Source organism: Lepus europaeus, chromosome 15 (assembly GCF_033115175.1).
Source record: "Lepus europaeus isolate LE1 chromosome 15, mLepTim1.pri, whole genome shotgun sequence".
Lineage (NCBI taxonomy): Eukaryota > Metazoa > Chordata > Mammalia > Lagomorpha > Leporidae > Lepus > Lepus europaeus.
In genome coordinates, this window is record NC_084841.1 from 29832239 (window position 1) to 29856331 (window position 24093).

At 47.4% G+C, this 24093-nt stretch overlaps 1 protein-coding gene and 2 pseudogenes across 7 annotated transcripts in view; 2 read left to right on the forward strand and 1 right to left on the reverse strand.

The window, feature by feature from the left end:
- Nucleotides 1-15199, reverse strand: part of CPLANE1 (ciliogenesis and planar polarity effector complex subunit 1) — a 137380-nt gene extending 122181 nt beyond the window's left edge. For 6 of the 7 annotated variants that reach the window (XM_062212627.1, XM_062212623.1, XM_062212624.1 and 3 more), the window contains exons 1-7: nt 15100-15199; nt 12231-12347; nt 8927-9062; nt 8699-8818; nt 8061-8293; nt 4186-4292; nt 2282-2438 (exon numbers count right to left, since the gene is read on the reverse strand). In XM_062212627.1, the coding sequence (XP_062068611.1) occupies nt 2282-2438; nt 4186-4292; nt 8061-8293; nt 8699-8818; nt 8927-9062; nt 12231-12311 (834 nt within the window). In that variant the 5' untranslated portion in view covers nt 12312-12347; nt 15100-15199. The remainder of the gene's footprint in view (nt 1-2281; nt 2439-4185; nt 4293-8060; nt 8294-8698; nt 8819-8926; nt 9063-12230; nt 12348-15099) is intronic. The other variant, XM_062212626.1, reaches the window with a different exon arrangement.
- LOC133774414 (bone morphogenetic protein 4-like) lies at nt 1013-1796 on the forward strand (annotated as a pseudogene).
- Nucleotides 15200-22484: 7285 nt separating the features above from the next.
- On the forward strand, nt 22485-24093 carry LOC133774196 (tubulin alpha-1B chain-like; annotated as a pseudogene).

The window sequence follows — 24093 nt, forward strand, 5'->3', positions numbered from 1 at the left end:
AACAGTTGGGCCATCTTCACCACTTTTCCAAAGCCATTCAAACACTTGGGTCATCTTCCCCTGATTCTATAGATTAACAGGGAGCTGGATCAGAGTGGAGCAGCCAGGACCCAAAATGGCACCTTTATGGGATGCCGGCTTCACAGGCTGTCACAATGCCACCCCCTCACCCTCTTTTTTACTTAGATCAACTTTAAAAAATCTTGGGGGACCAGTGCTATGGCATACTGGGTAAAGTCGCCACCTGCAGTGCTGGCATCCCATATGGGTGCCGGTTCAAGTCCCGGCTGCTTCACTTCCCATCCAGCTCTCTGCTATGGCCTGGGAAAGCAGTGGAAAACGGCCCAAACCCTTGGGCCCCTGCATCCACATGGGAGACCCGGAAGAAGCTCCTGGCTCCTGGCTTCGGATCGGCACAGCTCCAGCAGTTATGGCCAATTGGGGAGTGAACCAGCAGATGGAAGACCTCTCTCTCTGCCTTTCCTCTCTCTCTAACTCTGACTTTCAAATAAATAAATCAATCTTTAAAAAAATAAAAAACTGGTCAGCGCCGCGGCTCAGTAGGCTAATCCTCCACCTTGCGGCACCGGCACACCGGGTTCTAGTCCCGGTCGGGGCACCGATCCTGTCCCGGTTGCCCCTCTTCCAGGCCAGCTCTCTGCTGTGGCCCGGGAGTGCAGTGGAAGATGGCCCAAGTGCTTGGGCCCTGCACCCCATGGGAGACCAGGAGAAGCACCTGGCTCCTGCCATCGGATCAGCGCGGTGCGCCGGCCACAGCGCGCTACCGCGGCGGCCATTGGAGGGTGAACCAACGGCAAAAGGAAGACCTTTCTCTCTGTCTCTCTCTCTCACTGTCCACTCTGCCTGTCAAAAATTAAAAAAAACTTTGGCAGCTCATTTAAATAACTTTACCAATATACAATGTCAAGTTGGATAAGAAAATATCAATTTGAAGCATGTAAAGGAGTACTATGGGAAAAAAAAAAAAAAACTATGTTAAAAAAAGAAATCTCTCCCAGGGACCAGTGAAAACTCTGCTTTTCATTTCCTCTTTAACCTTAGCAGCAACCCAGAGAACGAAGCCATCTCCTCTGCAGAGTCCCGGCTCTTCCAGGAGGCGGCGGACCAGGGCCCCAGCTGGGAGCGGGGCTTCTATTAGATAAACATTTACGAGGTTATGAAGCCCCCAGTGGAAGTGGTGCCCGGGCACCTCATCACATGACTACTGGACACGTGACTGGTCCACCACAATGTGCCGTAAGCCTCGCAGTCCTGCAATGGACCCAGGAGAAGAAGCCCAACCACCAGACACAGACCCATGTCAGGGTCAGCTGATTGTTAGCTCAAGGGAGTGGGGACTGGGCTCAGCTCCAGCCCCTCCTAGTCACCTTTGGTCATGATGGCTGGGGCCACACCTTGATCAGACACCAGAGGGCCACGTGGAGCCCTAAGCATCACCCACAGCAGGCCCAGAAGAAGAGTAAGAACTGCCAGTGCCACACACTCTACGTGGACTTCAGCGACGTGGGCTGGAATGACTAGACCGTGGCCCCTCCCCCCGAGGCTACCAGGCCTTCTACTGCTATGGGGACTGCCCCTTTCCACTGGCGGACCACCTCAACTCCACCAACCATGCCATCGTGCAGACCCTGGTCAACTCTGTCAACTCCAGTATCCCCAAAGCCTGTTATGTGCTCACTGAACTGAGCGCCATCTCCATGCTGTGCCTGGATGAGTATGACAAGGTGGAACTGAAGAATTACCAGGAGATGGCAGTAGAGGGGTGTGGGTGCTGAGATCCAGTAGCCCTTGAGGACACACACCCACACACACACGTTCCCATCCATTCACCCACACACTACACAGACTGCTTGCTTCCTTATAGCTGGACTTTTTATCCTCAAAAAAAAAAACCTAAACATTCACCTTGACCTTATTTTATTTTATTTTTTTTGACAGGCAGAGTGCACAGTGAGAGAGAGACAGACAGAGAGAAAGGTCTTCCTTTGCCGTTGGTTCACCCTCCAATGGCCGCTGCGGCCGGCGCACCGCGCTGATCCGAAGCCAGGAGCCAGGTGCTTATCGGCACCTTGACCTTATTTATGGCTTTACAGGCAAATGTACTGACCATATTGATCACATATTTTGACAAAATATATTTATAACTAGGTATTAGAAGAAAAATAAAATGAGTTATTATGTTTAAAGGTAAAAAAGATCTCAAAAGTGGAGTTAACTCACTCTTTCGCAGATTACTTCTAAGACAGTTCTGTTTACTGACCTTTGGGTCTTTCTGATTAAGAGTTACTGCCAGTGTCAGGCCATCTCTTGAAAAGGCAGAGATGAGAGCTCCTCTTGACTTCACTGCTTCACACTCAGGAATTAGACTGCACAGGGCACAGTCTCGTTGTGCCCAACAGACACGGTATGGCAATAATCTAAGGAAGCAACAATTGAAAACAAAGTATTGTAACCTTTTTAAAAAGATTTATTTATTTATCAATTTATTTATTTGAAAGACAGAATGTGAGAGAAATATCTTCACCCACTGGTTTACTCCCCAAATGGCTGCAACAGCCAAGGCTGGGCCAGACCAAAACCAGGAGGCAGGAACTCCATCCTAGTATCTCACAAGGGTGGCAGGGGCCAAAGTACTTGAGCCAACATCTGCTGCTTTCCTAGGCACATTAGCAGGGAGCTGGATGAGGGCAGATCAGCCAGGACTTGAAACGCCACTCCAATATGGGACGCTGGCATCGCAAGTGTCACTTTAACCCACTGCATGCCCCACACGTCAGCCCCAGTAACATAAATTAATAAATAGTTCATTACAATAAATTAAAGGGCGGCTGACATCCCTACATGTCACATGTATGTAGGAGGCTTCTTAGCGACCTTTCATCGACAGTGCAGAAGAACAGCTATTAGCTGGTTGAACAAGTTCATAATCAGAACTAGTTAGGAAGCCATGCTCCACTGTCAACCCCTAAAACACTTGCTTCCACTGAAGGTTTACATAAACGTGTTTTCACTCAGAAGGAGTTTTTATAAGGATTTTTCTAAGTAGAAACAGGGCATCTTTAAGAAAAGTGTCAATGCTCTATATTTGATCTGAGTGATGGATATACATGTGTATATACTTATCAAAGTTCATCTAGTTGTACACTTAAAACTTGTTCATTTTACTTCAGGTAAGTTATTTAAACAAGACATGAAGCAAAAATAATAAATCTTAAATACTGTTAAGTTCTTAATGTATCTTTTCGATTTTATTGGCTTTTGAGAATAAAATTTTTTTAACAAATGAGCTTTTGGAGTCAGTGCTATGGTATAGCAGGTTAAGCCACCACCTACAGCATCAACGCCAGTTCGAGTCCCAGCTGCTCTGCTTCCTCTGTAGCTCCCTGATTATGCACCTGGGAAAGCAGTGGAAGGTAGCCCAAGTGCTTAGACCCCTGCACTCACATGGGAGACCCAGAAGTTCCTGGCTCCTGGCTTCAGTCTAGCCCAGCCTAGGCCGTTGTGGCCATTTGGAGAGTAAACCAGCAGATGGAAGACTTGTCTCTCTCTCGCTTACTCTATCACTCTAACTCCACTTTTCAAATAAATAAATAAATCTTTTTAAAATTTTGCATTTTTAAGTTTAGAAATTTAAAAATTTTTCATTTTATTTTAAAGGCAGAGACAGAAAGAGATCACTCATCTACTGGTTCATTCCTCAAATACCCATGACAGCCAGGGCTGGACTAGGCTGAAGCCAGGAGCCAGAAACAAACCAGATCTCCCATATGGATGGCAGGGATCCAAGCACGCAAACCATCACCATGGCTTCTCATGGTGTGCATCAGCAGGAGACTGGATTCAGAAGTACAATCAGGAACCAGACACTCTGACATGGGACGCAGAGGTCCCAAGTGGCACCCTAATAACTGCACCAAACACACACCCTAGAGCTGAGCATTTAATAGGTACAATATTAATTCCAAATAATTATACTATTTTTACATTTAAATTGAGCTACTTCACCTTAAATACTTGGACATGAAATTAGGGGAAGAAAGGAGTCATAAAACACAAAAGTTGAAATTCACATTAACGATTACAAATGATATGTGTATGTGAGCCAGAAGATAACAGTGCTTACAAAGGGACAGAAAACAAGGAAGAAGAAAACATTTACCTCACCTTATAGGTGTAAACACATTTTCTTGCCATCGAATTGCAAGAAATGCTAGCTTCAGGTATTCCCCAGAATAAAAGCTAAATGAACACAGGCAGCAGTCTCCAAATAGCTGTAAATAAATGGAATATACCTTAGTATAATATTAATCAGTAAATAAAAATTAAGACATAAAAAGCATATAAACCTATTTCTCATCATAAATAAAACAACTGAAAAATACTGGGATCTTCTCTGTGTGACAGTTCTTCAAAAAGATCACGGAAAATCCTGACATTGGAAAATTATGAAAGGATTTCAAAATTTTATGCACCAAAATAAACATCATTAATTCACATTTTCCACGAACTTTTTAAAGTACATGCATATTTTTATTCTTAACATTCCACTAATGATAACGTAATTTTTTTCAAAGCCAGAAACAGGTCCCAAACGGAAAATCAGGTTGAAGGTTATTTTTTTTTTTTTTTTTTTTTTTTTTGCCAGGCAGAGTTAGACGGTGAGAGAGAGAGAGACAGAAAGAGATTTATAGACAGTGGGAGAGGGACAGAGAAAGGTCTTCCTTCTGTTGGTTCACTTCACTAATGGCCACTATGGCTGGCGCTGCGTCGATCCAAAGCCAGGAGCCGGGTACTTCTTCCCAGTCTCCCATGCGGGTGCAGGCACCCAAGTACTTGGGCCATCCTCTGCTGCCCTCCCAGGCCACAGCAGAGAGCTGGCCTGGAAGAGGAGCAACCGGGACTAGAACTTGGGATGCAGGCGCCGCAGGCGGAGGATTAGCCTAGTGAGCCACGGCACCAGCAGAAGTTTTTTGTTGTTGTTGTTGTTTTTTAAGATTTATTTATTTGGAAGGCAGAATTACAGAGAGGCAGAGGCAGAGAGAGAGGTCTTCTATCAGCTGGTTCACTCCTCAAATGGCGGCAACAGCTTGTGCTGGGCTGATCAGGAGCCAGGAGCTTCTCCCAAGTCTCCCAGGAGGGTACAGGGGCCCAAGTATTTGGGCCATCTTCCACTGCTTTCCCAGGTCATACCAGAGAGCTGGATAAGAAGTGGAGCAGCCATGACACAAACTGGCACCCATATGGGATGCTGGCACTGCAGGCAGAGGCTTTACCTGCTACGCTGGGGTTTACAATCTAGGAGTATTTGTATGTCTGCAAGGAATGTTAGTAGTGGTTATCTCCAAGGAACAAAGGTAGTAGTTAGTTACTATGAAGTCTGGGGGCAGTCTTTTTTTTTTTTTAAGATTTATTTATTTATTTGAAAGGCCATTATAGAGAGGCAGAGGCAGAGAGAAAGAGAGGTCTTCCATCTGCTGGTTCACTCCCCAAATGGCTGGAGCTGGGCCAATCTGAAGCTAGAAGCCAAGAGCTTCTTCCAGGTCTCCCACATAGGTGCAAGGGCCCAAGTAGTTGGGCCACATACTACTGCTTTCCCAGGCTAGAGCAGAGAGCTGGACTGGAAGTGGAGCAGCTGGGACTCAAAACAGCAACCAATTGGATGCCGGCACTGCAGGTGGCAGCTTTACGAGCTATGCCACAGCGCTGGTCTACAATAAGTTCTTAAGAAAATATTGTCATTTATTGTGGCTACAGCTGGAAGGATTCTTATATATTTACTACTTTTATAATTTTATAATAAATTAGGGCACTGCCCCAAGAAGGAGAGGAACATAATTAAAGTTCAAAATGCAGTTGTTGTTTTTTTTAAAGATTTCTTTTTATTTATTTGAAAGAGACAGAAAGACAAAGAGGTCTTCCATCTGCTGGGTTACTCCCCAAATGGCCAAAATGACCAGGCTAGGCCAGGCAGAAACCAGGAGCTTCATCTGAGTCCCATGTGGGTGCAGGGGCCCAAACACTTGAGCCATCTTCAGCTGTTTTCCCAGGTCCATCAGCAGGGAGCTGGATTAGAGGTAGAGCAGCTGGGCTCTAAAACAGCGTCTTTATGACAAGTTATATTTCTAAGCCAAGAAACAAGAAAGGAAGGGCCAGCGCTGTGGCACAGTGGGTTGGGCTGTTACCTCCAATACCTGCCTCACAGATGAGTGAAAGTAAGAGTCCTGTCTGCACCACTTTCGATCCAGCTTCCTGCTCATATACCTGGAAAGGCAGCAGAGGAATGGCCCAAGTGCTTGGGCCCCTGCACCCATGTGGAAGACCAGGATGGAGTTTCAGGCTCCTGGCTCCAGCCTGGCCAAGTCCCAGCTATTGCACCCATTTGGAGAGTGAACCAGTGGATGAAAGATGGAAGATCTTTTTTTGTCTCTCTCGCTCGCTGTCACTCTGCCTTTCAAATAAGTAAATAAATATATTTAAAAAAAAAAGAAAGAGCCGGCGCCGTGGCTCCACAGGCTAATCCTCCGCCTTGCGGCGCCGGCACACCGGGTTCTAGTCCCGGTCGGGGCACCGATCCTGTCCCGGTTGCCCCTCTTCCAGGCCAGCTCTCTGCTGTGGCCAGGGAGTGCAGTGGAGGATAGCGCAAGTGCTTGGGCTCTGCACCCCATGGGAGACCAGGATAAGCACCTGGCTCCTGCCATCGGAACAGCGCGGTGCGCTGGCCGCAGCGCGCTACCGCGGCGGCCATTGGAGGGTGAACCAACGGCAAAAGGAAGACCTTTCTCTCTGTCTCTCTCTCACTGTCCACTCTGCCTGTCAAAAAAAAAAAAAAAGAAAGAAAAGAGGAAGTTCTTAGTTCAAACTGCTTTTTTTTTTTTTTTGACAGGCAGAGTGGACAGTGAGAGAGAGACAGAGAGAAAGGTCTTCCTTTTGCCTTTGGTTCACCCTCCAATGGCCACTGCGGCTGGCGTGCTGCGGCCAGCGCACCGCGCTGATCCGATGGCAGGAGCCAGGTGCTTCTCCTGGTCTCCCATAGGGTGCAGGGCCCAAGCACTTGGGCCATCCTCCACTGCACTACCTGGCCACAGCAGAGAGCTGGCCTGGAAGAGGGGCAACCGGGATAGAATCCGGCGCCCCAACCGGGACTAGAACCTGGTGTGCCGGCGCCGCAAGGCGGAGGATTAGCCTATTGAGCCATGGCGCCGGCAGTTCAAACCACTTTTAATAAAGTTTTTAAAAATGGGATCTAGCCGGTGCCGTGGCTCACTTGGCTAATCCTCCGCCTGCGGTGCCAGCACCCCAGATTCTGTCCTGGTTGCTCCTCTTCCAGTCCAGCTCTCTGCTGTGGCCTGGGAAGGCAGTGGAGGATGGCCCAAGTCCTTGGGCCCTGCACCCGCATGAGAGACCAGGAGAAGCACCTGGCTCCAGCCTTCGGATCAGTGCAGCGCGCAAGCCATAGCGGCCATTTGGGGGGTGAACCAACGGAAGAAAGACCTTTCTCTCTCTCTCTCTCTCTCTCACTGTCTAACTCTGCCTGTCAAAAAAAAAAAAAAAAAGTGATCCAAGAAATATCAAAATATATTTTCCATTATTTCACAAGTATTATAATGGTGACTACAGATAGCTATGCCACTACATACTCTGCTAAACAGCCTTCACATATAACATTTTCTCTTTTATTTATTTTTTTATTTATTTAAAAGGCAGAGTTACAGAGAGAGGAGGACAGAGTGAGACAGAAATCTTTCTATCTGCTGGTACACTCCCCAAATGGCTGCAACAGCCAGGCATGGGCCAGGCCGAAGCCAGGAGCCCAGAACTTGTCTCCCACATTGGTACAAGGGCCCAAGCCCTTGGGCCATCTTCCACTGCTTTCTCAGGTACTTTAGCAAAGAGCTGGACTGGAAATGGAGCAACTCAGTCTCAAACTGGTGTCCATGTAGGAAGCCAGAGTCCTAGGCCAAGCCTTAATCTGTTACGCCACTTACTGTCTCTTAAAAGATCTTAATTCCCACAATAACCTCTCTGACTTGAATTTTTACCTCATTTTTTACAAAAACAGCATTCACTATGGCTTCTTTATCTTCAGGGGAAGGCAAAAGAACTGTTTTTTCAGGTCTGATCTGGGACCACTGACCCACCAATGAAAGGCATTTAGAAGATAAGATACTCGGGGATTCCAAATACTCCCAAAGAAATATGCATCCAGAAAGTGTCACAAGCAGAATTCTTTTCCCATTTCCAGATACATACAAGTACAGTCTCAAAGAGCATGCTAAAAAAAAAAAAGAAAAGAAAGAAAATCAACTTCTGAAGTCTGAATTCCCCCTAAGAAGGTATATAACTTACTGATATTTAAAATAAGAAACACAAATGATATTACATTCACGATGTCAAAACTAAGAAACTACTAATACAAAATACAAACAATATCATTTATTATTAATTACTTATTACATGCTATCAAGAATCCACTGTTATCACAGAAATGTTAAGCATGAGAACTTTTCATCTTCAAGCTGAATCTAGCTATCACAGTTGAATATACAACAATATATATATATATATAAATACATAGGCAGACATACACACACATACATAGTTTCAAAGCAATAATGGGAAAATGCTGTATCATCATTTCTCCTAGTTAAACCAATTTAAACAAATAGGAAAATCTTACCCGTTGTAGCTTTAATCACTTCCTTAGGTTTTTCAGCTACTTGTATGGTTTTCAAACAATCTTGATCTTTGTTCCAAATGAAAAGCTCCCCTGTAGCAAGCACCCCAGCCAGCCAGGCACCTGTTTCCAGAAATGAAATACAATTTTTATGATCTAATAGTTCCATTAACATTACCGTAAATTATTAAAAATTAGCCTAGCCTCTTGAAAATATCTGTGTTACTTAACTGTTACTGGATGTTGTGAGGACAGTAACATCCTTCAACAAAGGCTGCAGACTAGGAATCTTCTTCTTTGTCCTTCCTGATAGCAAATTAATTTCATTTATGAATTTATTATCCAAAAGAAAAACACCTTCATTTTCCTAAGAGAAGAAAAAGAAATATGATAGATTTCAAAGAAATCCCAGAAGTGAATTCAACCTCGTCTAAATAAGTTATTCTAGAAAGGAAAACAATATAATATTTTAAAAAAGATTATACATTTGTACCACAAAGAATAAAATATTAAGGCTGATACCGTACAGTATCCTGAAGATTGTTCATTCTATTTTAAATATCTCTTTTTAGAATTACCAGGTAAGATGATCTAATTTTTTTAAAGATTTTATTTATTTATTTGACAGGTAGAGTTACAGACAGAGAGGGAGAGAGACAGAGAGAGAGGTCTTCCTTCCTTTGGTTCACTCCCCAATTGGCCACAATGGCCGGAGCTGCGCCGATCTGAAGCCAGGAGCCAAGTGCTTCCTCCTGGTCTCCCATGTGGGTGCAGGGCCCAAGCATTTGGGCCATCATCCTCCACTGCCTTCCTGGACACAACAGAGAGCTGGACTGGAAGAGGAGCAACCGGGACTAGAACCGGCACCCATATGGGATGCTGGCGCTGAAGGCAGAGGATTAACCCAGTGCGCCACGGCGCCGGCCCCAATCTAATGGTTTGAGTCTCAAATGCTCCACTTCTGATCCACCTCCTGCCTCATGTGCCAGAGAAAGCAGTGGAGGATGGCCCAAGTGCTTGGACCCCTACACCCAATGTCGGAGACCCCAAAGAAGCTCCTGGCTCCTGGTTTCAGACCCACCCAGCTCTGGCAGCAGTGGCCATTTGGGGAGTTGTGGTAGAGTCCTTTGTCTTTTAATTCTTTCTAACTGACATGACTAAAGTTGTGGTAGAAGCCTTCCCAAAGTCAAAAAAAATGGAGGAATCTGTCCTGGGAATGAAATGTGGTTGTTCCCTGCTTGTACAGGTATGCTTCAACTGTAGTTACTATCTGCTCATATGTAACTATTTCCGGTTCTGCTTGCTAGTACAGAGCAAGGGTGGTAACCCTTGCCAATAACTATGTACAAATGCACAGTATTGTATCCATGCCTGAGGCCACTATGTAACATTAGAATGTTCAATCAAATGTAACCATGTAACCATATAAGGGAGATATAGAGGGTAAAACCGTATCTAAGGAAATAGCTCTCTTTGTGCTGGGCTCAGGCTGTTGGATAAGAAATTATACATGTGATGTAGTATAGGAGGTTAAGCCTCTACCTGCGGCACCAACATCGCGTCTCATGTGGGCTGTCTGTGGCTTGATCTCTGACTTTAACAATACTACAGGCAAGTTTTTAAACTATTTACTTTGCAGCAGGGATTTGGCACAGCTCTTAAACTACCATTTAAGATGCCACATCCCTACCAAAATGCCTGGGTTCAGGTCCCAACTCTGCTGGATTCCAACTTCCTGCTAATGAGTACCCTGGGAGGTGATACAAGTGCTTGGATCTCCAACAACCACATGGAAGACCTGGACTAAGTTCCAGCCTCCCAGCTTCAGCTCGCCACAGCCCTTGCTACAGCAGGCATTTGAGAAGTGAACAAGCAGATGGGAAATATTTCTATCTTCCTGCTTTTCAAATACATAAAAATTTTAAAAAGAAATTCAAATTATTCAAGTGTTTGGTGCACTGGTTAAGATGTTGCTTAGGATGCTCACATTCCATATCAGAGGGCCTATATTTAAGACCTGGAACTCCACCCAATTCCAGCTTCCTAATAATGTGCACCCTGGGAGGTAGCAGGTGATGGCTTCAATAGTTGGGTCCCTGGCACCCACTTGTGACACTCTGATTGAGTTCCCAGCTCTTGGCTTTGGCCTGGCCCTGCCCTAGCTATTGCAGGCAATCAAGGAGTGAACCAGTAGAGAGGAGATCTCTTGTGTCTGTCTGTCTGCCTCTCTCTCTCTCTCTGGCTTTCAAATAAAATGAACTAATTTCTTTTTACAAATAAAAATTACCCAGAGGCTGGCATTGTGGTATAGTGGGTTAACCCACCATATGCAATACCAGCTCCCGATATGGGCACCAATTTGAGTTCTGGCTGCTCCACTTTCAATCCAGCTCTCTGATAACGCACCTGGGAAAGTAGCAGAGGATGGTCCAAGTACTTGGGCCCCTCCACCTACATCGGAGATGGGGAAGAAGCTACTGGATTTGGCCTGGCCCCAGCCCAGGCCATTGCAGCCATTTAGAGAATGAACCAGGGGATGCAATATTTCTTTATCTCTTCCTCTGTATAACTTTGCCCTTCAAATAAATATTTTTTAAGATTTATTTATTTATTTAAAGTCAGAGTTACACAGAGAGAGGAGAGGCAGAGGAAGAGGTCTTCCACCCGATAGTTCACTCCCCAACTGGCTGCAACAGCAGGAGCTGTGCTGATCCGAAGCCAGGAGTTTCTTCTGGGTCTCCCATGTGGGTGCAGGAGCCCAAGTACGTGGGCCATCTTCTCCTTTCCCAGGTCATAGCAGAGAGCTGGATTGGAAGTGGAGCAGCTGGGTCTTGAACCAGCACCCAAATGGGATGCCAGCACTTCAGGCCAGGGTGTTAACCCACTGTGCCACAATGCCAGCCCCAAAAATAAATATATCTTTAAAAAGCAAAAACTTCATCCCATACCTACTAAATTGAAAATTTTGGGAGCAGGACCCAGCTGTCTTTTAATAACCTCTCCAAGTGATTCTTTCCAGGGGAAGTTAGCTGATGCTGTAATTTCCCACAGGAAATTAGATGAACACAATAATCATTATAAATTATAAGAGGATTTCCTACTTTCCTTCAGGTAAGGAATCCCCATAGATCACGCGTGCCATACCTGGATTATTCACACACTGGTGCATTTCATCTCCCCCAGTTACAAGAGTACTTTATAACACAGGAAAGCCACAAAGGGAAGAACAATGACTATTCCAGTAGGGCAAAGTTCAGATTAAATATTCCCTCTTGATAGATGCCATCCCACCTACTTAAACATGAAAAACAAATTTTTTGGGAAAGCAAAAGCATTCTTCCAGACAGACCCCTTAACATTCTAGAAAGGCTAACTTGCTCAGTATAATCAAAACAAAACCCTGCTCAGTGGACCAGGGATCCTTCTAGAGATGATGCTTTATTTCCTTAAAACCACAGAACATTCCTGCATCTTACAGGCCAGCACACATCTAACATAAATTAAACTGGTATTGTCTGAAAACAGAAAAACATACCTGTCCCAACCAGGAGACTCGTGGCCAAGGCTTTTTCTGCTTGATACTTGTTGATGTCAAAACTTCTAATTTTATCTCCATACTTGTTGTCAGTCAGGTAAAAACACTCACATGATGCTGTAAATGAACAATCATCAATAGCCCATATTCAGTTAGCTATCTTAACTTAGAACTTTCATAACATTTGACAAATTACTTTTTCAACAGCTCGACTTCTTTTTTTAAAGACACTGACAACGCATTCAACACCTCATTCTGAACAGGCCGAGCATATCTGCTTTCTTGTGAAGTTGCTTCTTAGAAGATGAAGGCAAACATGAAGTAGGAAAGGATCTGGACAGGGTGTCCAAGCAATTTGCCTTTCTCAGTGTGGCAGACTGCACTGTCCAAAGATGGTCACAATACCTCCCATCAAACACTCTTACTGTGACTTCGGTACTTCTCCCATTGAGTGTTGTGCCCTATGCCTCCTCTCACAAAATCAGGAAGATGTCTGTGGCAATCTTGATGGACAGGGTGTAACAGAACTGATGTTCTGCATTTTCCAAGGCTAAGTCCTACAAGGTAACACAGCTTGCTCCCTGGAATAACTCACAAAGCCTTCGCGCACCCTGCAAACATTCAAACCACCCTGTTCCCAGAAGTGCTCCTATTAAGCAGCAGCTCTGCGGTGGGCATCTGGGCAGCACCAGTTAAGATGCTGTTTGAGATACCTCAAATCCTATCAGAGTGCCTGGGTCCAAACCCTGGCTCTGCTTCCAAGTCAAGCTTCCTGCTAAGACACGTTTGGGTCTTTGCAACCTATGAGGGAAACTGGGACTCAATTTCAGGCCCCCGGTTTCAGACTGGCCCAGCCCCAACTGTTGCAGGCACTTAGGGAGTGAACCCGCAGCTGAAAGCGTTGTTTTGTTTTGTTTTTTTGTTTTTGTTTTTGTTTTTGTTTTGACAGGTAGAGTTATAGACAGAGAGAGAGACAGAGAGAAAGGTCTTCCTTCTGTTGGTTCACTCCCCAGCGGCTGCTATGGCTGGCACTGCGCCAATCCAAAGCCAGGAGCCAGGAGCTTCTTCCCGGTCTCCCATGCAGGTGCATGGCGCCCAAGCACCTGGGCCATCCTCCACTGCCTTCCTGGGCCACAGCAGAGAGCTGGACTGGAAGAGCAGCAGCCGGGACTAGAACCCGGTGCCCATATGGGATGCCAGCGCCACAGGCAGAGGATTAACCAAGCGAGCCATGGCGCCGGCCCCTGAGAGATCCCTTTCTATCTGCTTTTCAAATAAGTAAGTTTTTATGATCATGGAAATATGGATATAAAAGATAAGTTTATTGTGATTAAAAAAAAACCTTTTTAAACACTTGATAGTTTTTTCATAACAGTTATGAACTTTTTGACGATCCCTCAAAAGCATAGATCTCAAAAATACTCTGCACTAAAACAAAGTTACAATTCCATTTGGCCTAATCCCACTGTGGACATTCAGCACAGCAGTGAAGCCGTGGCACCGGACACCCACCTCCTATATAACAGTACCTGGGTTCCCGATCTTGCTCAACTTCCGATTTTAGCTTCCTCCTCTGGCACACTGTGGGAGACGGCAGGTACTTGGGACCCTCCTTACCACATGAGACACCAAGATTGAGTTCCAAGGCTCCTGTCTTCAGCCTGCTCCTGCCCCAGCTGTTGTGGGCATTTAGGGAGTGACCCAGCAGATGGGAGCTCTCTCTCTCTCTGCCTTTCTAACAAGTTAAATAGTAAAATAAAAGACCACATAGGCGTACTTAAATATAACCGGGTTTTAAAGATTGACCTATTTGAAAGGCAGCATTACTGAGACAGAGAAGCAAACACAAAAGAGAGACAGAGAATCTCTCATCCTTGGGTTCAATCCCCAGATGGCCACAAGGGTCAGGCAGAAGCTAGGAGCTTCATCTGGGCCTCCCACATGGGTGGAGGGGCCCAAGCATTCCAGCCATCTTCCGCTGCTTTTCCAGGCGCACTAGCAGGGAGCTGGATCGGAAGTGGAGCAGCTGGGACTCCAAGGGGCATCCGCACCCAGATGGGATGCCTGGGCGACAGGTAGCAGCTTTACCGGCTAGACTGGACTCATATACAACTTTCATAATTAAAATGTAACAAGCCTATCACTTCATCCTTTCATCTTTCAGTAGCCTAAAAACCATGTCTGTTATGAAGCAAAGTTTATTTCTGCTACAGACTCAAGTGCCTCTCGAAACACTAACGCTACTGACGGATAATAAACATCCAGAAACAAGTAAAATTAGTTAATGGAACGGGGGAAAAACTCAATGACGCTTAAGGAATGCTAGGAAGAATAAAAGAATATATCACACAGAGGAAAATAAGAGGAAATAAAAATATACAATGGGGGGGGGAGACTCAGTTTCAAAAGAGTAATTCAAGTTCTGCGGTTGTCACCGCAGACGGGCCTAATAAATCGCGTCCATTCCTTAGAGCTCGACTGATGACCAATGAGGGTCACACTCAGGGGCTTCCTGGGGACAACCTTGTCGGTGTCACCCCTAGGGACCCGTGAGGGGTGACCCGGACTCTGTGGGGGAGGCGGGGCAGCCCGATGGGCTCTGGGGCACCCTGGGGCGCGGCGGAACTGGCCCCCGGCCACGCCTGCCCGAGGGCGACCCCTCGGGGCTCCGAGGCTCGGTCGGTCTGCCGGGGCGGCGGCGGCGCACAGCTCCCGGGAGACCACGGACGGGCAGGGCGCGGCGGCCGGCGCGCGAAGAGGCGGGCTGCGGACCAGCACGGCAGAAGGCCGCATCGGGGCACCGAGGCTGCTCAGGACCGGACGGCGCGGGGAGCAGGAGCACGGGGGCCAGAAACCTGCGGGAAGTTACCTCCTCCGGCGCCAAGGCCGCCCCACGCCCGGAAACCGCGGCAAGAAGACGGGTGAGCCACGGAGCCCGGCGCCCGGACGCCAGCCTGCGCCCTGACGACCGCGGAGGGCGGGGAGCAGCGCCGCCGCCGCTAGGGCGCCTGCGCAGAACGGCCGGAAGCGCGGGGGGAAGCTGGCGCGGCGAGTTCCCGCCTCCCTCCCGGCCCCTGGCGTTCCCGGATCCCCGCGCCGGGCCAGCCTGACGTGTTCGCCAGGCTCGGCAGGGAGTCGTGTAATGCGTACCTCACGGAGAGTCACTTCCCTGGCGGAGTGACCTACTCTGGTTCTCACTCACCCTCCTCTTCTCACGTCTTTGTTGCTGGCCTGGCTTTGGAGGGCATTGCCTTTACCGGTCGCTAGGCCAACCATGTAAATCGGCCTCTCCATGGGAGCTCTGTTGTGTTGGTTTATCCTGGCAAACCAGGTAGAAGAATTTCCTGCTACATCAGCTGTGCGCAGTGCGATGAAGTGGCAGCTGGGACACCAGCTTCTCAGCGCCATTTAGCTCAGAGATTACAGAATTGATGTGGGTCATGTCCCACCCGAAATCGTCAACTAGTGTGCGAAGCAGAAAAATTCAGAAGAAATCTCAACTTTTCCCCACAATTCTGGGTTCCCATTTCTAAATCTTAAGATGTGGAAATAATGAAATACCTGTTAGGGGGAAGGGACCCCCACTGTACATTCAGCTAAGGTTTTTGTTTTTTACCCCACTCTGAAGCCTCCTTGACAGGGACTGCATACCTGGCTTCATCAGAACTTAGCATCCTGTTTTAACCATGTCCTATCCTCCCCCCTCCTTTTTTTTTTTTTTTTTTTTTTAAGATTTGTTTATTTTTTGAAAGTTACAGAGAAAGGTGGAGCCCGAAAGAGAGGTCTTCCATGCACTGGTTCACTCCCAAGTTGGCCACAACAGCTGGAGCTGCACCGATCCAAAGCTAGGAACCAGGAGGTTCTTCCGGGTCTCCCAAGCGGATGCAGGGGCCCAAGGACTTGGGCCATCTTCTACTGCCATCTGAGGCCATAGCAGAGAGCTGGATCGGAAGTAGAGCAGCCAGAACTCAAACCGGTACCCTTATAGGATGCCAGCACTGCATGCAGCAGTTTTACCTGCTATGTCACAGCACCGGCCTCATATCCTATCTCTTGAAAGTTTTCTGCCTGGCTGTTGCATGCAACCACAGGACCTGCCAGATACAACTGCTAGCTTCAGCTTGAGCTCATCAAACCCAAAAATATAAATTAAACACAAACAACCTCCCTCTAAGCCTTCTGCAGCTGCTGTGTCTTGAGACACAGCCCCTCCTCTGTGAAATAAACTTTGCCATTTAATTATTGCTAACCAGTCTTGGCTGTCCCACATACCTTGGCCTGCTAAATAGCTGCTCATTTTGTGGCGTGTGGCCATCACAGTAAGAACAGTGTGTGTAATTCTGGAGTTGGCTGCTCCCTAACTTTAGTTTTTAAAAATGCAGTGGGCTGAAGGGCTGGTGCTGTGGCATAGTACAACCACACGGGAGACCCAGATGAAACTCCTGGCTCCCGGCTTCTAACCGGCCCATGAGCTGGGCTTTGGCAGCCATCTGGGGATTGAACCTATGGATAGAAGATTTCTTCTTCTTCTTTTTTTTTTTTTTTTTTACAGGCAGAGTGGACAGTGAGAGAGAGAGACAGAGAGAAAGGTCTTCCTTTTGCCGTTGGTTCACCCTCCAATGGCCGCCGCGGTAGGCACACTGCAGCCGGCGCACCACGCTGATCCGAAGGCAGGAGCCAGGTGCTTCTCCTGGTCTCCCATGGGGTGCAGGGCCCAAGGACTTGGGCCATCCTCCACTGCACTCCCTAGCCACAGCAGAGAGCTGGCCTGGAAGAGGGGCAACCGGGACTAGAACCCGGTGTGCCGGCACCGCAAGGCGGAGGATTAGCCTAGTGAGCCGCGGCGCCGGCCGGATAGAAGATTTCTATGTCCCTCTCTGTCTGTAACTCTGACTTTCAAATACATAAATAAGTCCTTAAAAATAAAAAAAAAAATTTTTAAAGTGGGAGGGTGGACAGTTAGCAGTCAGGCTAACCCCCTGCATGGACAGTCTCTCAGCCAAGTACAAGATCACCCACATAGAACCAACCCTTTCATACAAGTACCTTATGAGGGCATGCCCACCACGGGATGTCCTAAGGACCTCCTAGCAGACTCACCATTGGGACACCAAAATTGGATTAAGTTTCCACTCTCATGGGATCATCATTTTGACTTTGGGATTTACTCTGCATGACCTCTGGAGTCAAACCCTATTCAAACCATAAGAGTGACTAAAATTTGCTAAAATAAAAAAAGTGCGAGTGATATGTCATAGTGATGCTAAGCATAAAAAGAGGAAGACAGTTTTGTCCCCATTCAAAAGATTCATGGGGCGAGTGTTTGGCTTAGCAGTAAGGAGACTGAACATCTACTGCATCCCATATCAGTACCTGTGAGTGAGTCTCGGCTCTTCTCCCAATTCCAGCTTCCTACTAATGTGCAATCTGGGAGACGGCAGATGATGGTTCAGATACTTGAGTCCCCACTCCCTTGTGGGAGATCTACATGGAGTTCCAGCTCCTAGCTTTGGCCTGGCCCAGTCCCAGCTGTTATGGGCATTTGGGAAGTGAAACAGTGGGTGGGAGATATCTCTGCCTCTGCTGTATGCCTTGCGAAAATGAATTCAAATAGATCATGGACATTTATATTATAGTTCAATCATCAATGCCCAGACTGCAATATTCTCAAGTGCAACTTCTCTCTGGGATATAGGGAGATAAGAAACATCTCAAGTAGGCTTTAAAGAAGAGGAATAGTTAAATTGGAAGCACATCCACCTGGTGATACCTGTGGCCTTCCAGGTGGAGCCATCTATTAGGTTCATTAGACTCATAGATGAGAAGCCCAATGTGAAAGCCAAGCCTCAACCTCCTCTTCACCTGCTCTGTGCTTTTTAAGGCCACCTGTCTTTAACATACAGTGAAGATTTTCTTAGCAACATGAGTAGATTCTGAGAAATGCATTGTCACGTGACTTTTATAAACGCTGGGAAATGCAGTTAGGTGATTTCATTGTGGTGTGAACATCACAGTGTACTTACAAGAACTTAGGTGGTGTCAATCATTTGCCCCATACGGCTCCTTGATAAAAATCAAGAGACAGTAAAGGAGAGGTCTGAGGCTACAACCAGCTTAACAGGGCATAGTGTTTTACAGCAAACCCAGTTGTTTGTAAGTAGAAGGAATACCCACTAGACTAATAAGCATAGTAAACACATAAGCCAGCAACATAGTAATGTATCAAGGCTTGTGTACTGTAGGTATTTGTGTTAGCATTTCATTCAAGTAGTAGTAACATTCTAGCTAGAACAGGCCACAAGAGAAGTTCGTATTGGAGATTCGAAGGTCAGAAGTGAAGTAGTGGAGGGCTTGCAGCTGCACCTACTTCCCTCTGATTCTCTTTCAGAGTCTCCAACTCCTGGCAGGTATAAATATTTAGCTCCATGAGAAAGACGCTAAGCTTCTGCAGGACAGCAATACCACCAAGGGCAGAAGCAATAAGAACTAATGTGTAGGGGCTGGTGTTGTGGCACAGCAGGTAAAGCCACCACCTGCAGTGCCAGCATCTCATATGGGTGATGGTTCGAGTCCCGGCTGCTCCTCTTCTGATCCAGCTCTCTGTTATGGCCTGGGAAGGCAGTGGAAGATGGCCCATATCCTTGGGCCACTGCACCTGTGTGGGAGACCCAGAAGAAGCTCCTGGCTCCTGGCTTCAGATCAGCACAGCTGCAGCCATTGGGGCCATTTGGGGAGTGAGCCAGAGAATGGAAGACCTCTCTCTCTCTCTGCCTCTCCTTCTCTCTGTGTGTAACTGACTTTCAAATAAATAAATAGATCTTTTTAAAAAAAAAAAAAGAAGAAGAAGAACTAATGTGTGTATTAGTCTGCCATCATGAGCTCTAGCTCATTCCTGCGGTTCCCAGGCCATCCTTACTCTCTTTCAATCTACAGCATCTTCCCTTGCTGCCTGTCAACTTCAAGTTCCGGCATCTAATGCAAAGAAAACAGCCTAACAGAGACTGCTTGAACTAGCTTTCCTGACCACATGAGGTCAAATCTCTGTAAACACACACACAGAGAGACGCACACACACACACCCGCCCTTTCTAATGCTATCTTCCCTTTGAATCCTGACTGATATAAATAATATTCAATGTCACAAAATGTGAAAAACATAATAAAATTATTTCCCAAATGTTCTATTAAAAGATCATCTTGGCCGGCGCCGTGGCTCAACAGGCTAATCCTCCGCCTTGCGGTGCCGGCACACCAGGTTCTAGTCCCGGTCGGGGCACCGATCCTGTCCCGGTTGCCCCTCTTCCAGGCCAGCTCTCTGCTGTGGCTAGGGAGTGCAGTGGAGGATGGCCCAAGTCCTTGGGCCCTGCACCCCATGGGAGACCAGGATAAGCACCTGGCTCCTGCCATTGGATCAGCGCGGTGCGCCGGCCGCAGCGCGCTACCGCGGCGGCCATTGGAGGGTGAACCAACGGCAAAAGGAAGACCTTTCTCTCTGTCTCTCTCTCTCACTGTCCACTCTGCCTGTCAAAAAAAAAAAATCATCTTTGGGGTATAAAGTGGTGGTACAATGGGTTAACCAACACCTGCCCTGCTGGCATCCCTTCTCAGAGTGCTAATTCAAATCCCAGCTACTCAGCTTCCAATCCAGCTCCCTACCAATGCACCTGGGAAAGCAGTGGAAGATGGAGCAATTACTTGGACCCCTGCCACCCACATGGGGATCTAAAAGGAGTTCCATGCTCCTTGGCTTCAGCCTCGCTCAACCTCAACCTTTGCAGCCATTGGGAAGTTAACCAGCAGATGGAAGATCTTTCTCTCTGTTTCTCTCTTTCTGTCACTCTGCCTTTCAAATAATTTTTAAAGTGTTAAAAAATAATTCATCTTTGTTAAAGTAGCAAAAAGATTACAGACATCTTAGTCCTTACACTCACATTCACCCTCCAGAAAAGACAGGTGTATTCCCTCAACCCAAGCTTTGCTCTGATTAGAACAACTCAAGTCACATATGACCTTGGTCAATCAGTGTGGCCTAAAGAGAACACTGTGCTGATTGGTTTAGGCCCCACCTAATGGCCATTTATAAACTAACCACCATGACAAGATAAAGTGCATTACCTAATCCCAGACTCTCCCTGTCACCTGAAATGCAGCTATTGTAAGTGTGTGAGTCAGTTGGAAGGTCACACGGTTGGGCAGACAATAATACCTGCCCAGAAGTCACTTTGACAGCCCTTGGGATTCAGTAGAGACCGTTAAGCTGAATCACACACTCAGCTGGAATTTCCTGAGTGGTCAGAGACAAAGAACTTTATTTCTCACGGCAAACGCTGTGGGTCCATATGTCATTTCCATAGGAGAACATCACCCCCTGATTTCTCTTCCTAGGCTGTACTTAAGAAACTGGACACAGGGGCCGGCACTGTAGTACAGCGGGTTAATGCCCTGGCCTGAAGCGCCAGCATCCCATATGGGTGCCGGTTCTAGTCCCAGTTGCTCTTCTTCCGATCCAGCTCTCTGCTATGGCCTGGGAATGCTGTAGAAGATGGCCCAAGCCCTTGGGCCCTGCACTCGCTTGGGAGAACTGGAGGAAGCTCCTGGCTACTGGCTTCAGATCAGCATAGCTCTGTCCGTTGCGGCCATCTGGGGAGTGAACCAGCAGATGGAAGACCTCTCTCTTTCTCTCTCTCTCTCTCTGCCTCTTCTCTCTCTGTGTAACTCTGACTTTCAGATAAATAAATAAATCTTAAAAAAAAGAAAAAAAGAAAAAAAGAAAGAAACTGGACGCAAAATAGTCAGATAGGAAACTATGCACAGATGCCCTGATAATTTACGAAGTCACTGGTGCCTATCTTAATCTTATCTTTAGGCTGGCGCTGTGGCTCAATAGACTAATCCTCCGCCTGCAGCACCAGCACACCGGGTTCTAGTCCTGGTCGGGGCACCGGATTCTGTCCTGGTTGCCCCTCTTCCAGTCCAGCTCTCTGCTGTGGCCAGGAAGTGCAGTGGAGGATGGCCCAAGTCCTTGGGCCCTGCACCCCATGGGAGACCAGGAGAAGCACCTGGCTCCTGCCTTCGGATCAGCGCAGTGAGCCGGCCGCAGCGGCCATTGGAGGGTGAACCAACAGCAAAGGAAGACCTTTCTCTCTGTCTCTCTCACTGTCCACTCTCCCTGTCAAAAAAAAAAAAATCTTATCTTTAGACAAGTGTAGTGGTATTATTATAACATGTGTCTTCTCAATTTCAAGTCCAAAGTTTCTCTTGTTTAAATAAAACTCATCAGGAGGAAAAAGACAACAAACTTGGAAAAAAAAAAAGAGTAGGTCAAATACTGAGATAAGGCCCAAATTCCTTCTCTGTCAGGGCAGAACTTAGCAAAGAACACACATGCTTTAAGGAAAGTTCTATGTTCTTTTAAAAATTTATTATTTATTTTAATTTGAAAAGTGGACAAAGAGAGATCTTCCATTCACTGGTTCACTCCCAAAATACCTGAAATTGTCAGGGCTGGACCAGGTCAAAATCAGGAACTTAGTCTAGGTATACCATACAGGTGGCAGGGACTCGAGTACTTGAGCAATCACCTGCTGCCTTCCAGGGTACACACTAGCAGGAACTGGAGTCAGAAGTGGAGCTGGGACTCAGGCACTTTGATATGAGATGTGGGTGTTCTAAGCAGTGTCTTAATTGTTGTACCAAACTCCCACCCCAGATTCTATATATATATATATTTTTTTTTTTTTGACAGGCAGAGTGGGGTGCAGGGCCCAACCACTTGGGCCATCCTCCACTGCACTCCCTGGCCACAGCAGAGAGCTGGCCTGGAAGAGGGGCAACCGGGACAGAATCCGGCACCCCGACCGGACTAGAACCCGGTGTGCCGGCACCACAAGGCGGAGGATTAGCCTAGTGAGCCGCGGCGCCGGCCCAGATTCTATATTTTAATCAGTAGTTCAATATGTGCTCACTTTGAGAAAACTTATCCTATAATTTGTGTACTTTTCTGTATGTTATTTGGATTAAAAATTTTTTTGCAAATATAATATATAGAAAGCTACCATTTAAACAAAAATAAAACTCTTTTGACTAAGACAAAAGGAAACTTTCCAGGGGTGGAGCAAGTTTTTGGATGTTGGGGCTGGCGCAGTGGCACAGTAGGTTAATTCTCCACCTGCAGTGCTGGCATCCCATATGGGCGCCAGTTCTAGTTCCGGCTGACCCTCTTCCAATCCAGCTCTCTGCTATGCGTTACTTACCTCGACTCTTAGCTTGTCAGGGACGGTAACCGGGGACCTGCCGTCTGCTCCTGTCTTCTTCTCTGCCTCCTAACCTGTTAGCCACCATGCGTGAGTGCATCTCCATCCACGTCAGCCAGGCTGGTGTCCAGATTGGCAATGCCTGCTGGGAGCTCTACTGCTTGGAACATGGCATCCAGCCCGATGGCCAGATGCCAAGTGACAAGACCACTGGGGGAGGAGACGACTCCTTCAACACCTTCTTTGGTGAGACAGGCGCTGGCAAGCACGTGCCCAGGGCTGTGTTTGTAGACCTAGAGCCAACGGTCATTGATGAAGTTCACACTGGCACCTACCGCCAGCTCTTCTACCCTGAGCAGCTCATCACAGGCAGGGAAGATGCTGCTAATAACTATGCCCGCGGGCACTACACCATTGGCAAGGAGATCATTGATTGACCTCGTCCTGGACCGAATTCGCAAGCTGGCTGACCAGTGCACGGGCCTGCAGGGCTTCTTGGTTTTCCATAGCTTTGGTGGGGGAACTGGTTCTGGGTTCACCTCCCTGCTGATGGAACGCCTCTCTGTCGATTACGGCAAAGAAGTCCAAGCTAGAGTTCTCCATCTACCCAGCCCCCCAGGTTTCCACAGCTGTGGTGGAGCCCTACAACTCCATCCTCACCACCCACACCACCCTGGAGCACTCTGATTGTGCCTTCATGGTAGACAACGAGGCCATCTATGACATCTGTCATAGAAACCTCGATATCGAGTGCCCCACCTACACTAACCTGAACCCCCTTATTAGCCAGATTGTGTCCGCCATCACAGCTTCCCTGCAGTTTGATGGAGCCCTGAATGTTGATCTGACAGAATTCCAGGGGACCTGGTGCCCTACCCCCGCATCCACTTCCCTCTGGCCACATAACGCCCCCATCATCTCTGCTGAGAAAGCCTACCACGAACAACGTTCTGTAGCAGAGATCACCAACGCCTGCTTTGAGCCGGCCAACCAGATGGTGAAATGTGACCCTCGCCATGGTAAATACATGGCTTGCTGCCTGCTCTACCATGGCGACGCGGTTCTCAAAGATGTCAATGCTGCCATCGCCACCATCAAGACCAAGTGCAGCATCCAGTTTGTAGATTGGTGCCCTACTGGCTTCAAGGTTGGCATTAACACCAGCCTCCCACAGTGGTGCCTGGTGGAGACCTGGCCAAGGTGCAGCAAGCTGTGTGCATGCTGAGCAACACCACAGCCATTGCTGAGGCCTGGGCTCGCCTGGACCGCAAGTTTGACCTGATGTATGCCAAGCGTGCCTTTGTTCACTGGTACATAGGGGAGGGCATGGAGGAGGGAGAGTTTTCTGAAGCTCGTGAGGACATGGCTGTCCTGGAGAAGGATTACGAGGAGGTTGGTGTGGATTCCGTTGAAGGTGAGGGTGAGGAGGAAGGAGAGAAATACTAATTTTCCATTCCTTTGAGCCCTGCAGTGTGTCACACTCACTGAACTTCAGCTTCAACAGTAGCTGACAGTTATTAGACTTTCCCGGCTACATTGTCTTCACTCAATGTGATCATGTCCGTCTTTTCCATGTGTACCTGTGAGATATTTCCATCATGTCTGAAAGT